This window comes from Pholcus phalangioides, unplaced genomic scaffold, assembly GCF_987345545.1.
Source record: "Pholcus phalangioides strain wild (caught in Gottingen) unplaced genomic scaffold, Ppha-v1.0 ptg000017l_1, whole genome shotgun sequence".
Lineage (NCBI taxonomy): Eukaryota > Metazoa > Arthropoda > Arachnida > Araneae > Pholcidae > Pholcus > Pholcus phalangioides.
The window spans coordinates 7494702-7511366 of NW_028301610.1; the positions used below are offsets into that span (position 1 = coordinate 7494702).

Genomic DNA, 16665 nt, shown 5'->3' on the forward strand with positions numbered 1-16665 from the left:
GGCCCGATCATTTGTAATAAATTCATAAAAAAATATCAAAAGTAAAAATAAATGGACATCTGAAGGAAGAAGTTTTTATATTTGCAAATATTCCATATCTAATTTTTGAAACATTCAGTAAAAATATAAGTATGAACCAGGGAAGAAATATGCCCCTAACAGCTGCATTGTATGTGTTTTTCTTTCATTATTATTTCTTTTTGGTATTTATTTTGTATCGAACATGAATGTGCCTGTCTATGTGTTGTTTTTGTAATGAAAAAAAAAAAACTAAAAGGCCTAATGAGTATCATAGTGATTTTTAAAATTTGTTTACAATGAGATTTAATTTTTAAAAATTTAGATATAAAATTTGAAATTTTCGGAAATTTCATTCCGATTTTCTATCTGAATTTTTTTCCTGGTCATCATTAGAAATAATTTTTTTCCTTAATTTTATTGTCACATGGTACATAGGGTTTCTCAAAATTATAATTATTAATTATTATGATTGAACTAAGAGGATTAATTTCCACTAATTAGAAATTTAATTAATTGGAAATTTACTTTAATTACAAAGAAAAACGTGCTAAATTCATATCCAAATTTTTTGAAACTTCAAAAGTATGTTATTTGAATAGCCAGTCATCATGTATAAAAAAAATTGTGTGATTTGGTCACGAATCGTAAGAGCGGACAAAAATTTTTTAACTTGTAGGTGGACCAAAAATGGCCGGATCTTCGAAAAAAGTTATTTTTGGTAAGTGAAAATTTTTAAGTTTTAAAATAGGTGGGTTAAGAAAATTAATTACATTACTTTTGTAGCACATCTGGTGTTTTCCCAGGGAATGTAGCTGCATTCGTTTGCAGACTCACTAATAATGACATTAATTAACAGGGAGCCCCCACAGGGTGAGGCTAACAGGGCTCACGATGATTCTCGTCATTTTATAATTTTTCACTCTACAAATTCACTATAGTGGGGCCTGAAGTATGAAAAACTTCCGCAAAGCCCCCTGCCCCCCCCCCCCCACCCACAAAAAAACCTAGCTTAAATGCCCTGCTGCAGAAGGTGAGCATTTGAACATAGCCTCTCTATAATATTTATGAAAATATAGGCCTCGGCCCCATCTAATCATTTAAAGTCTTTTTAATTTGAAATATTTCAGGTGCAAATAGATAAGTACATAAATTAAACGTTGCAAGTGGATCCCGCTTATAACATTTCTCCAAAAACCGGGATATAAAACGTTGCAAGCGGAAAAACACTTTAAACGGGAAATGGTAATATTCACTTTTTTTGTCATTCACATTCTTACTCACGCTCTAAATGACTCTTTTGCTCATTCATGTGCTTGCAAACCCTTTAGGTCACTCACCGACCCGGTCACTTGCTATCTGGGCAGATATGGATTGAGGGTTATAGAAATTTCACTGCCCTTCTCCCATTTGGCTAATTTTCTTGGCCACTCACTCCTCAAATTTGCCAACCTTTTGAACTTGCCGCCCTGGGCTATAGCCCGCTTAGTCCTCCTGTAAATAGGACATGGTCTTCAGTAGCGGGGCATGCGGATGATTAAAATATGAGTGTTGCAAAAAAAAAAAAATTCAGGAAAAAAACTGAAAAAATATCAGCAAAAAAAGAAAAGCAGATTAAATTGAATATTTCCAGAACTAATTGAGATATGAATTATTAGTATAGTAGACTCTCGCTAATCTGGCAGACATCACACCAGGGTTGGTTTACCGAAATTGCCAAATTACTGCAAGGTGATTGAAAAGCCCATTTAAATAACATAAACTTCTGCTCATAAACATGTGTGCACTGACAACTGATATGTTTCCTCTTTTATGCTCGAAGAAAACCGATCTAAAAACGCCGGATTATTGGAGGTGGAGGGTTTATTGAGAGTCCATTCTTATACGTAAGTAGTATGAGAAATTTTATTTGAAGACAAAGAATATGGGTTTTCAACGCAAAAATTTTCAAAAATCGGATGTACAAAGCTGGAAATTTTTAATAAATTTTTTTAATTTTATCGTCTCGTTTGAAAATTATAAGAGATAAATGAGGAAGTTAAAGGTATTATTTGTAAATACGGAGATGTCATAAATGGGTGTTTTACTGTAGTGTTTCTTTTAATTTTGAGAGAAAAGTTTGGTGTGTTATAAAATTTTCTTTGAATTTCTAAAACCGTTCACAGAAAGACAAATCAACTGTCTACGACGTGAGTAAGTGGAAGAAGACTGCTTAATGTTCCCTACACAAATTGCCAAGTTCTCGAAGCGTATACGTCAACACGAAAAGTTGTTGGAGTAAGCATAGCCCGGCTGTGGACGCTTGAGTTTCCAGCAGTGGTTCCCAACCTTTTCAGTAAATACGCCAGGGCCGGATTGACCCATATGAAGCATGAGCACTCAAGTGATTTTGGTGCCCCCTACTTTTAACCTTAACGCATGGCCCCACTACGACAATTAGATTTGTTTACAATTTTCTAATATAAGTATGCAAATTGGTAAGCAGGTATTTTTAGGTGGGGGGGGGGGGGTTCAGAAGAATCATTTTTCCCGAGGCCTGTGATGCCACGGTTGGGGAGCCTCGAATGCCGGGAAATCCTCATAACAATTTGATCTGGTTAAAATTTTGGAGAGAGTGATTATGCAAATTGCGTATCAGGCATGTATATACAACCTCTGACAATAAAGTTCGGTGAATGAAATCAGAACGGCCGATCTGGTAACACTGGCGAAGCAAAACGCTGCACATGCGTAGCGACAGGCGTTGACCATCTGCCGCCACCGTTGTTCAGTTGAGCGTCGTTTGTGTTCCGTGAAAGACTTGTTTTACAAAGTGCTTGTTTAGTGCGTTAGTTCTTAACTGAGAACAGGAAAATGAACGAACAAAAGATCAATTTAAAGTTTTGTTTTAAGCTTGGCAAGACGCCGAAAGAAACTCACGCGATGCTGGTACGTGTTTATGAAGATCAAGCACTTTCCATGAAGGTCAGAGCAGAAAAATCACGCATCAAAACGATGCTAATCACCTTTTTTGATAGTCAAAGCATTATCCACAAGGAATTTCTACCTGAGGGAACGACGATGAATGCTGCAAGGTACATTGAAAGTTTGACCCGTTTCATGAAACGTCTACGCAGGGTACGACCTCAGTACGCACAACAAGGTTCATGGTTTCTTGTTCACGACAATGCTCGCCCTCACACAGCCAATATCGTCAAACAATTCCTGGCAAAAAAGGGGGTGGTGCAAATTGAACATCCACCATACTCGCCAAATCTCAATCCTCCAGACTTCTTCCTATTCCCACGACTCAAACTCGCTTTGAAAGGAAAGAGATTTGACGATATTCCTGACATCCAACGAAACGTGACGAGGCTTTTGAACTCCATCCCAAAAGAAGACTTCTTGCAAAGTTTCCAAAGTTTCCAGGACATGTATAGGAGATCTCAGCGGTGCATAGTAATGGGAGGTGACTATTTCGAAGGACAGTAAGGTAACTTTCGTTAACATTTCATCTACGTTAATGTTACCGGACTATTCACCGAACTCTATTGTCAGAAGTTGTATATAGCTAGGTAAGGAGCCTCAGAAAAATTTGTTTTACCTGGGAGAGGGGGGTGGCTATATGATGTTGTTGAGACAGGCTCTGGGTTTACTTTATGGAAATAAAGTAAAATCTCAATCCAAAAACTTAGCATTAACACGAATTCTTGTTTGAAATTAACTTAGTTTCTTTGCTTTTGTGTCAACCTTAGGGCTGCCACTAGAAACGAAAATTCTGTCGCTTGTGGGTCTGTACCTATATCAGTGTTTCCCAAAGTGGGCAATGGAGAGGTCTTGGGGTAATGGAAGCTACGGGTATAACATAGGATCCTGTGGGTTTGCTTGAGTTGGGGGGGGGGGGCAATGAGAGAAAAAAAAATTGATGAAGGGGCAGGGTTGTTCGGTTTAAACCATGGTTAAAACCAAGTAGTTTTTTTAAAAAAACCAGTTTGGTTTTTTAAGCAGATTATGGGTAAATACTAAACAAGGTACTGAGCGAAACAAGCAGAGTCCACAGGGACCACCTTGGGATCCCCCATGGAAGTCCCTTTAGTCAGGTCCAGTGCCGGGTGGCAAGTACTGAGCTGATATGAATTAGTACGAGCCAAGCAGAGCCAATTGAGGGCCCCACATTGATCTGCCGGCAAATAGATGAAATTTATTTTACAGAGAATTCTCTCTATCGAGCGAGACAGAGACCACAGAGGGCCCACCTGGGGTCACTGACGTAAACAAATCTCATTTGGTCGGTCCCAGCACCGGCACGCAAATTCTGAGTAGGGAACAAATCTACCCTGTGCTGTACTGAAACCGAAACTGCCTTACAATGGACCCTACATATGAGAGGGCGAAAGCTGCGCTGCATAGGTTCAGCTTTTTTTCTGATAGCATGCGGTCATTTAAAGATTGAGCGGTCACATACATTTTTCGCCAGCTCAGTGTGACCCGTTACGGGTAAGGGGCTGTCATTGTGTGTGCGTAGTACATATTTATTTGATAACTGCTTTGTTTTTGTGTGTCAAGGCCATGGGCCCTCTACAAGGGTGAGGCTGACAGGGTTCTAGCCCTGGGGCCCGAGACGATACTCATCATTTTTTATTTTTTCACGCTATAAGGGGCCCGTGAGAAGTCTAGTCTGGGGGCACATCAGAGGTTTAAGCCTAGGGGCCCCACTCTAGGATATGGAGGCCATGGTCAGGGCTTTTGATAATTTTTTTTCTTCAAATATATTCAAAGATCTTCTTTATTAAACGAGGTTTCTGGTACCCAAATTAGCTCAGAATTCATTTCCTCTGGTTGATCGAGATCCTTATTTTATTCATATTATTTTGCTTAATTGTTATCAAAACGTCACAAAGAGAAACGTTTAATGCTTTCACTGGGATCAAAAAATTAAATTTATACGGGAAGTATCTACCTACGTTGACAAGCTGTATTTTGGATGCTTTGAAAAAAATCATTCATCCAATACATAGGGATGAATTTTTGTTTGTGCACTTTGTTTTGCCCGGTTAACGGTGAGCCTTAATTTTTATCAAGCGAAGGAGAAGGAAGTAGGATTCTGGGTGGGGGGGGGGGCGCATTTTAAAATAATTCTTCATATACTTTTCATATTCTGCCCTTTTCAACTGCAAAGTTTTAATTTATTTGTACAATGATACTGTTTATAAATATAACACAGTCTGCACATCAGACTTTTTTCTTCGTACGGTATTTTTTGCGAGGGTAGTCGGCACAAATGTTCAAATTTATTGTCAAAAAACAGCTAATTCATTAGCTGCAACATAACTTGTTGCAAAGCAATATTTTTAAATAAGTATGTTGTTTATTGAAAAAGATCATTTTTATAAATATAAATTTTAATTTACATTTAATTGTTAATTAAATTTAATCTTAATTACTTTTAATTTTAAATTAATTTAAAGTTTTGATTAATTTTAATTTAAAGTTTTGATTAATTTTAATTTAATTTAAAGTTTTGATTAATTTTAATTTAATTTAAAGTTTTGATTAATTTTAATTTAATTTAAAGTTTTGAATAATTTTAATTCTTAATTAATTTTTTTTAAATATTAATTTTTATATTTTAAGTATACTTGGCGCCTGCGGACACTAGGTTGGGCTTCACTGATCGACAACTTCACTGTAAAAAATCGCCCCCCCCCCCAACACATCACCCTGAATCCGCGCCTGCGCATAAGTGGTAATACAAAAAGTTGAATTTTTTAAAAAAAATACAACAAGATGGCCCTGTTTTTTTTTCAACTATAGAAATGATAATGATTATTTCAAATAGTACAACAAATATTATTGCGACCAGAATTATTGCGCAACTCGAGGGAGCCCCGCAAACTCTACCGGCTTCGTGTCTGGTAATGGTGGCCCTGGAATTGGCCTAATCCTGCAGGTCTGCTAACATTTTATTTTGGGCTTGAAATCAAATCTACTTGGATAATAATGCAGTTATTATAAACTATAATTAAAACAATAGACGGGTTAAGCGGAACCAATATTTTAAGCTAGTTTTTGGACCCTTATAATATCTTTGTTTTTAGTTATTTTCACTTCCTTCCAAAAATAATAAATGCCTTTTTAGTGCCTATTTTAGGCATTTTAATGCCTTTTTGCTTGCCTATTTTGACCATTTTTAGTGCCTAAACTTCCGGGCTTAGGCACATAAATCAATCTAACTTGGGTAACAATGCAGTGATAAACTATAATTAAAACAATAGACGGATTAAGCGGAAGCAATACAGTCGAATCCCGTTATAACGAACTCCGAGAGACCGGAGAAATCACCTCGTTATAACGAAATTTCATTATAAAGGAATTCCAGTTTTTTTGCATTATTCCTATGAAAACTTATCTAGGGGATTAGAAACGTGTTGGTTACAACGAGATTTTTTCGCTATATCGGTATTCGTTAAAACAGGATTCGACTGTATTTTAATCTAGTTTTTGGACCCATTATTTCTTTGTTTTTAGTTATTTTTTCTTCCGTCCAAAAAAAATAAATACCTTTTTAGTGCCTTATTTTAGGCATTTTTAATGCCTTTTTGCCTGCCTATTTTGACCATTTTTAATGCCTTTTTGACCATTTTTACTGCCTAAACTTCCGGGCTCTAGCTATTAATGAGTTATAAGATACTTTGAATTTTTGAGACGTGTAATTTTTGTAACGGTCAGTTACGTGCTAAAAACCCAACGAAAGTAAATTTTTCCGCCAGCAGCAGGTTGCCACTTCCAGGGCCACAACTATGGGGGGGGGGAGCGGGCGGGTCTCGTGCCCCGGGTGCTGGACCCGAGGAGCACAAATTTCATTCTGAAACTTTTCCTTCAACATTACAAGGGGGTGTCAAAATGCGTGCTTGCCTCGGGTGACCAAGCATCTAGTTGCGGCCCTGACCACTTCTTGAAAATGAACTGAAATTTTCAATCCCATTAAAAGTCAAGTTCGGTCTTCTTTCACGATTGGTGCTTTTTCTCCCAATATAGTGTGATAGTATAAGCTTAGGAATTTCGTGGCCCGATGCGAAGAAAATTTTCCTGCCCCTCTCCGCAAAGATTTTATGCAGTCGCTCCCGAATCAAATACTAGGATTCCTAAAAATAAAGAAAAACATTCTGAAACACGTTAGAACTGTATCTTAAAATGTAGATTAATTTAAAATTACTACAGTATATTCCGCTCAACGTTCCCGCTTAGAAAATTTTCTCGTTTAGTACGACTTATTTTCGTAATTCTAACTCTAACTAACACTTATGGAAATTTCCCGTTTAAACCGTTTTCCCGCCTACGACGTTTTGATAGTATACGTTTTCATGACAAGTTTTTGGAAAACGCTATAAGTAGGACTCGTTGTATGTGAGTTCTTCAATGTTATTACTTGTTTAAAACCAAGAGTTTCTCGCCACAAATAAAATCCAAGATTCCAATCTTAATATTTGAATATTCAAATTCGAAATTCAAAAAGACACCCTGGTATAGATTGTCGAATATTAACAACACTAGCTGCAATCAGCATAAACCTCAAATATGACTTATTTAATAGTAGGCAAACATTTGTCTTATCAGAGAATTAACTACCAAGCAACGTAGCCTACATCCTAAATTTTCGGACCTTTGTCCTCTTAAATGTTTGCATGCACGAACTCTCTGTTCATGAAACAAAATATCTCTAATATCAGTACTGTACTAAATGAAATTGAGGAAAAAAAATCGTACATAGTGGGGTTATTCAAAAAAGAGCAATGCAAAGATTGGGGTCTGGCCCTTGAACGAGACACACTGACTGCATTTGGTGTAAGGCTTCCAACCATTTAAGCAATTATATAGAGAAATCGCACTGAGCCGAAACCGCTGAAGTGAAAAATATGAAATTTGGTCAGTATTTTCATTTTGTAATGTAGAGACTCGCTAAAGAGATTTTTCGAAATCAACCCCTAAGCAGGGTTCAAAGGTTATATATATGGAACAACCATCGCTGTGTGTGTGTGAAGCTATAAATATGAAATTTAGTCAGTTTTATTTTATGAGATTTAGACACTCACTAAGGAACTTTTCAAATTTCAAACCTCTAAGGGGGTCATAAGGCGGTTCAAAGGTTATATGGAGCAATCATGGCACCATGCTGAAACTATATGAAATTTGGTTAGTATTAAATTTTATAACGTAGACACCCACTAAGACAGGATTTCTGAAAATTCAACCCTGAAGGGATCATGATAGTTTCAAATGTTGTATGGGGAATCATCAGAGTAATTTTCAGATTACCAAATCCACGCGAGTAAAGTGTGGGTAAAAACTAGTATATACGTGCATAAAAGTTTACATATTCATGCATACATCACAGAAACCATTAAATTCCTCATCACTCTCAGCTATATCAAGTTGCTCATTATCATCAGTCATCATCCTCATATTGTTCATGCCACACTTTTTAAAGGTCTTTACACTGACTTCTTCACTCAACTGCAAACTTTACTAACTGTTGGCTTCCTTACTATTCCTGTTAGATTAAAGTCAACAGAAAAGATTTGAAGGAAACATTTTCTGGATTTCACACCAAGATGAGCTTGGAAAGAAAAGTCATCTGGTCTCTGCTGGGACTCAAAACCAGGCCCTCTTGCATTCTGGGTAAGCATGCTACCATCTACACCACTGGAGACACAACACTCATGTCACAGTGCATGTGTGAAATAAAGGCAGGGTCATGTCTCCAGTGGAGTGTAGCATGCTTGCCTGGAATGGAAGAGTGCCTGGGTTTGTCCCAGCAGAGACCAGATATGACTTTTCAGAGTTCCCCCGGCATAAAATCAAGAAAATATTTGTTTTCTTGATATATTTGGCTGAGAAAAAGCCGCCTATCTCTACTATCCCACGTGGGGGCCACTTGCTGAAGTTCAGAGGCTACTAATGCCTCTACTTCAGTGCCTCATGCCACAGTGTGTGAAATAAGGAAGGCAGAGTCATATAGGCGGGCATATAAAACATGCAGTTCCGCACAGAATATTTACAGGGTGGGCTGAATTCCCCAGTTCTTGACCAGTTTCTCTGCTCCTGAGCGGTAGATTTTCCCAACTGCACTCTCCCTTATCCTTCAAAGATAGATCAGAGCACTCATAGTAGTTTCATTATTATTCAGAGGTATAGGAACGAAAGAGATAGTTGAAAACTCAAGTTTGTCAGTTTCGAGATGCCGAAAACACAAAGTTGCTATACATGAATGAATGATAAGCTACTGTAGTTGCAAAAAAGCAGTCATTTAGGACAAATGATTTTCAACAGTTTACCATGAGCAGGTTTTCTTTCATCACTACCCTGTTTTTGACATCAGTAACAATTCATAGATACGAAGAACACTTCACGTAAAAGATATTTATTGAACACAATATTTACATCATGGTTGAGCCACTCATCAACTCAAACCTTTGAATCCGCACGCGCGCGAGTGGTCATTTCAAATTTTTACATGAAATTTGTTGCCAGATACATTATAAAAATGAAAACACACACTACATCTGTTCAGAGCATTATGCAGCTGTAAGAAATAGAGCTGTATCAAGATTCATGTACGTACATACAATTTAAAAGATGCGCTCAATGATTTTGCAACAATAATAAAAAAACAACAAAACCCAAATTTAACTCCTTATGGCCCACACAGAGTAGTTCAGGCAGAGAATTTTATAACTCTCAAGTTGCCTTTATTTACTTCGACATCCTATTTGGTCAACAGATGGTAGCAGTACACATTAGGTGCAAATTACTTTTCTGTAAAGACTTCGGGATCAGATTTTGAAATGAAAAGCTATTCTGATTCTAAAAGTTTGGCTGACACTGTCCACATCACCCTAACGCGAATGTGCCAAATTCAGCATTAAGAAATTATGTAAATATACAGGATAAAACAAAAAATTCTTTGATGCATAAATGTATATACTGCACCTTTTGCAATATTTTTAGTAGAAATGCCAAAATCAAATGACTTTAGTACGACAAGCTTTCGCAGGAATGTCTACTTTACAGGTGAAATTTGACTAACACAAGATTTTTTTTTTGTCAAATCATAAAAACTAGCATAGAAAAAAAATTGTTGACCCTGAAATCCGGGATAAGTTGAGCCTACAAAACGTTTCAGCTGGTTTGCTGGTCCTATGACAATTAATAAATAGACCAGTAAACTATCATTTATATATGTATCATAACAAAAATAACACACTGCGGAGAACATGTAACTAATCACTATCATTGGTGAAATCAAAACAGTTTTAGTTGTACTTGGGTACATGTCTGCCACCAAAGCAAAATGTTTTGCATTGTTCTGCAATGTGCCCTCTGCTAACAGAAAATGTTCTGCTGTAAAAATTCCTAATAGTTTTTTTTGTTAAAACTTCTCCTGAGACTGTTCTGCAACATGTCAGATTTTGGTACATTCTGCTTTGGTGAATGTCTACCAGTGAGTTAGTAAATTAAAAATTAATATTTTCTTCTCTGAAAAATAAAGTTTCAGAATAAATGTGTATGTATAACCCAAATTAGATTGGCATAAAACACCTCAATTGTGCAATTTTAAGATTAGGTTTTTATTATAGAATCATCGCAAGCACATCCTTTCAATAGCATGCATATAAATTTTGGTATTGATCTGACAAGTAATTAAAGCTGTAACAATATTCTGAATAGGCAAACATATTTTATTCTTTATATGTTGTAACATCATAAATCACACATTTAAGGTTCCTGCTATCAACAATAATGCCAAATCAAGACAAAATGCTAATCTGGAGAGTAAATAAAAAATTGAAATACACCAAATAGCAAATGTGTATTTGCCAGTCTCCAAATAACATGTCAGTTTGGCTACATAGTTTTTTCGATATTTAGTCAGCCAAATAACAGCATTTAGCTATAATTATTAAAAAGACAGCAGGAACACTGCACACAATCAATTTAAAAGATCCAAGATGTTTTTCTTTTTCAGAATACACTGTTAAACAGGAAAATCAATGTCCATCATTAGATTTTTAAAATTTCTTGAAGCTTTGAAATTTAATAGAATATGGAAAACATTTTTCCAAAAATATAACCAATATTATTTATTCCAAAGTTTTATTCTGTAATTGACACATTCTAACAAGTTTTACACATTAACAGATTTTATACATTGTTTTGTAAAATTTAATTTTGTAGATTGCACATTTTGATGAAGTCTTTCTTGTTTAAATCTATGAAGAATTAATAACCCATCTCACTGATAAAACAATTTATGACCAAGAAAAGATATATTTCTTGGGATCATTTAGTCTCTCTCTCTGCTTCTCTATTCTCTTTAGCAAAATCTGTCTGCTTTTGATCTTTCATTTTCATTCTCGCTCTGCCTTTAACGAAGAAAAAAGAGGGGGAATGAGAACATGAAAAATCAAAATATGTAAATTATTAAAAAATTAGAATAAACAGTGCCTGCAGCAAATTAAAATCATTTTTATATTCTGATTTCATTTCATTAAGAAGCTGATTTTATACAAATGCAAGGCCACAACAGGCAAAATGTCCAACGAAGTGGCTGAGAAAAAGATGCCCATACAAATACGAATGTCATATTTCTAAAATACAGCAACCAGTCCCAAATAAAACTGCAATTATAAAAGCTAAAGACAATAATATAGTCTTTAGCTTTTATAGTCTCTAACTATATATACATGATAAAATATAATACAATGCCCATAAAAATATTTATGGTTGTCTTATCTAAGTGTGGATAGCTTCTCGATTTACCCCAACATGTTTATCATATTTCTTTTTAAATGTACAAACTGTGTTAGAATTTACTACCCCCAAGGGTAAGCTATTCCATAACAATCCTATTAGAGAAAAATTCTGAGACACCACAACCTAGAATTGTCCCTTAAGGGTCATTCAAGTATTACGTCAGCATCGAAGAGGGAGGGGTTTCGGATGTTCGGATTTGCTGACTTTTGGTGACAAGGGGGGGGGGGGGAAGGGAGGTTTGAAGGTTGCTTACGTCAACGACCCCTTTTTGAAGATATGAAATATTCTAAGCTGCTGACGAAAGTTTGCTGATGGGGGGAAGGGGGGTCAGTGTTTTGCTGATTAAGGGGGGAGGGGGTCAAAAATGGCTGAAAATCTGCTTACGTAATACTTGAATGGCCCCTTACCAATTGATATTGGTGCCCCTTGTCAAAGCAGTCGATTGACCATATTAATATTTCATGGCCCATCCTATCCATCCCCTTGAAAATTTTAAACACTTTGGTGTCATACCCTTCCCACACCTATGTTCTTCCAATGTAAACATATTCAAAAAAATGAAGTCTCTCTCCATAGCTCAAGCCTGTGTCCCAACAAAGAAACATGTGGCTCTTCTCTGCATCCCTTCAACTAAGTCTATTCCTCCTCTGCAGGTATGGTCTCCAAAACCTTACAGCATACTCCAGTCCAGGATGAACTAAGCCTCGGAAAAGCGGAAGAATGACTTTAGGAGAACGCGAAGAGACCTTTTTGAAAATGAGACCAAGTATTCTATTTGCTTTTTTGACCACTGCTGAACAATGTTCAGTAAACCTAAGGCGCTCGTCAATGAGAATTCCTAAATCGGTGATCCTGGTTGCATCCGGGATAGTGACACCATTCAACTTGTAAGAGAAACGTGGGTTGTTCGAACCAAAATGAGTGACCATGAGTTATAACAGACAAATTAAGTACTAAACCATTTGAAAAATATATGTTTTGAAGTGTTGTACTATGAGATGTATTATGAGTTGTGAGATGATGCATGCATCTTCATTATGCCAAATGTAATTTTCTAATACTTGTTTACAACCTGATAAATTTCAATCTGAAATTATCAAGGACAAGTTACATTTCCACCCTTTTTTTCATGACATGAATGTCCCATTCAGGTTTGAAATTGGTAGTGAAAGGGTTAATGCTTGGTAAAAAAATTATATATAAGAAATGTTATTTTTAATTCTCTTATTAATGCATATCCACATTATCCTCCAAAGTTGAGAAACAAACAGTTTATAGAGCATACTTGAATAATTTAAATTTTCCATTAAGTCTTGATTTGTTTTATACCTCATAAAACAGTATATATGGAACTCTTGGTGGGCTGTGAGAGATAACATCAGCTGCTGTTATTGAGCTGATTGAGCGGTCATCACATCGGATCCAACCATTAGATCCGTGACAGTATGCATCACAGATATAATGACCCTTAACAGCTTCTTCACCATCATGGTAAACAACTAGAACAGAAATAATGCATATGGAGTAATTTTTTTTAACTGATTGTAAAAAATTGGTAAAATCTTTTATAAACACATGAATTCATAATTTTGCATATCATAGTATCTACTGACACCCTTTGCACACAAACAAGCAATTGGATCATAATGGCAGTATGTGCTTTTTTGTATTGCGTGATGGAAATGTGTAAAAAGATCAAGCAGCTAACTGCATGTAAAATGAGGTCCATTATTCACTTTATGATAGCATAAAACATGGCATCAGATGCAATATATGGTCTGAATGCTATGAGTTATGGCAAAGTTCATAAATGAGTGAGTCTGTTTAACCCATTTGTATCATGGTTCTAAAAATCTACTACCCACTTAATAAATCTGATAAGTTCAACTCACTTCTGATCTTATCAACATTCTTTATAATGAAATTGGTTTTGGCCAAGTACAACACCAATTTTTTTGAAGAAAAAAGCAAAACCATACTACAATATGTGAACTTATTTGAAGTAGTTGAACTTCCAAGTATTTTTCTTCACCTGAAGAGACAATCACAGATTCACTTCGGTGCAAAGCGACCATTAACCATGATCGTACTATTTTGCACCTGGTGATCAGGAATGATATGTTGCAAAAATAAGTTCGTTTCTGACCAGAGATGCCACTGGACTCTAATTTACCTGGGTCCTGGAACCCAGGTTATTTGAAAAATCTGGGTCCTTTTGAGTGAAAGTGGGTCCCTCTCAAAAAAAAAATTATGCCCCCCCCCCCATAATTCACTGGTATCTCTATGAATTTTCTTCCAGTATGCCCCAGGTTTTTGATCACCTACTTATATTTCTTTGTTGAGACTGAGCGGTGGGTCATGTTCCGGGTAAGAGAAGAAGGTATCTGTGAATCAAGTATAAAATTCATTCATTCAAAACATGTTCTATCCACAGGTTCATTTACTTTCATTGTCTACTAGTAGGAAAAACTTGCAAAAAGAAGCTCATTAGCACTGAGAATTTAATGTATGGAATTCCGCACATGTAATAAATCTTGAACAAATATACAGTTGATCCCGCTTATAACGTTTCTCCCATTCAGAATGTATGAACTTACTTTCACGGTCCTAACAATAAGTAATTCTCATTAAGATTTCCCGTTTAAAGTGTTTTCCTATTTATAACGGTTTTTGAAAAACGTTATAAGCAGGATCCACTTTAATTAGCAGTTGAAGGCACACACTTATATATTTGCTATTAATCAATGTATAAATTCCCTTCCGATTGATTTTACATTTCGTTAAAAATATCTTAGCATTTTCAATATCTTCTGATCAAATTTAAAGCAAATTAGATTCTCTCTCAGACACTTATCTTCTGATTCCCTATTCATACTTTGGTTTTCCTGGCAAAATGATTTTATTTTCCTTCCCTGATGGTTCACCATTCTGATCTGTTGCCATTTAACTGCCACATATTTTCACACCTGAATATGGGAGCTACATCAGATTTGTGTTGGAGAAACTTAACAGTGTGCTTATGTGTGTATGCCCAGCATTTGGCGTGTTTTGTGTTCAGTAGGTGGTGCTATCTATCTAGCGCCGCAACTAGATACTTTCACAAACGGGCCAAGTACACATTTTGGCACACCCATGTAATGTAGGAGAAGCAGTTATAAAGGGTGAATTTGGTGCCCCCTATAGTCTAGAGCGCAGGACACTAGGCCCGCCTGCCCCTCCTAGTTGTAGCCCTGCATCTATTCTCCAAACTGGTAATGCGTGCATTTGAAGTTCAATGTATGCATATTTGTGTTGTAGGTCTGTGTGATCGCCGTGGCAACCAGAAGTTTTTTTCAAAGGAATAGCCAACTCAAAATTTGAAATATTTAGAAAAATCACATTTTTAGCCGATTACCATTGCGCAATCGCAAGTTCCAAACACGGATTTTCACCGAAAGCAAAATTTGGGGGAGGTTATAAGGGGCCTCTTCCTCCCTCCCCCCCCCCAGATCAAAAATTAAAAATATTTTTGTAGAGAATTAAAATATTGGAATAAAATAATTTATTTTATACTATCTGTGAAGAATTTGATTCTGGTGCCCCTCCAAAAGTCGATTCTGCGTACACACCCGTGATTTTCGCGATGCGAAATGGTGACTACCGCATAGCAGCTAGATGACATAACTGGATATTCAAGGTTGAGTTTTTACAGATTCGGTTTTTTTCCACGATATTGGGAAGGTTTTACAATTTGAACGGGCGTTCCAATCCTTTACGATTTAAAAAAAACCGTGCATTCACAATATTGTAGGAACGAGACGAATTTACGCCATAGAGACGTGGTCTTTAAATACTGGCCGATAGCCACGAAAGTACCGTAATTTCCTGTAGGTAACCAGAAGGGAGAAAATCTGCAGGGTAATAAAAATCCGAAATTTGAAACTTCTGTACACGGCCCCTCATTCAGGAAAGCAACTAGATATCCCTCATCTTAAGCCGGATTTTCCTAGGAACACGTTTATTGCACAGCGTGAACCGCATTAAACAATTTTGCGACGGCAGAAACGTGTTACATAATTACGCTACGCGTTTGTGTTTTCCTAGCATAGAGCATCAGATCAGGGCGGCTATTAGTACATGGCCTTGGCATCAGCTACTCTGTCGTCTGCATGCTCCGGTTTGAAGGGAAGCAAAAAAAAAAAAAAACATGAGAGAGAGAGAGAGAGAAGAGAACATCGGCAAAAAGAGTGGCGCACAACGCATTTGACTCCTCCAGAAGCAGTGGGCCAATCACGCCCGACGTAAAGCGCTGTGTAACATGGCCTTGTTGACGCTCGCCTGACCTTTACCCTTGATGTAATGGTAGTGCATGTGTTACGTTTTATTATTGAGTTTGTGTTATGTCTATCATATACTGTATGTTTATAATTATTTTCTGTCGACTAAACAAACTTGTTACTTACGGACGTTTTCGGTGCCGACGTGTCACGAACTGTTTTAGGAAGAAAGAGAAATTAGTTTTCGCACTTGCCGCTTGGAACGCCGATGTCGATGGGGGCCCATGTGCGTTACTCCTCATTTGCATGCTTAGTGATTTGAGAGCTATATATAATCATGTCCATGCTTCAAATCGGCCTTCAGTCTCATGTAGCGCTAAAATCTCAAATCATTCGAACAACTCGGCTGGTCCGATGTTCCCGTCATGCAAGTTCCCGTCAGTTGCTCTCCAAGAATGGCGTTCAGGGATGTGTGGTGTCTGTTCTCGACCTTAATACCTTCATAGATCTTGCCGACTGCGATCTGGCGTTGGCTGGCATGGTCAATAGCAGTGATCTGATAGTTTCCTCATATGACGCTGCAATCTGAGGCGGACAC

General features: G+C 36.9%; 1 protein-coding gene across 6 annotated transcripts in view; it reads right to left on the reverse strand.

The window, feature by feature from the left end:
* Positions 1–9402: 9402 nt before the first annotated feature.
* LOC149072178 (ubiquitin carboxyl-terminal hydrolase 10-like) overlaps positions 9403–16665 on the reverse strand; it is a 92472-nt gene continuing 85209 nt past the window's right edge. For 3 of the 6 annotated variants that reach the window (XM_089246075.1, XM_089246077.1, XM_089246079.1), the window contains 2 exons: positions 13141–13310; positions 9403–11420 (listed from right to left, as the gene is read on the reverse strand). In XM_089246075.1, coding sequence (XP_089102201.1) covers positions 11406–11420; positions 13141–13310 — 185 coding nt within the window. In that variant the 3' untranslated portion in view covers positions 9403–11405. The remainder of the gene's footprint in view (positions 11421–13140; positions 13311–16665) is intronic. The other 3 variants (XM_089246076.1, XM_089246074.1, XM_089246078.1) reach the window with 1 other exon arrangement.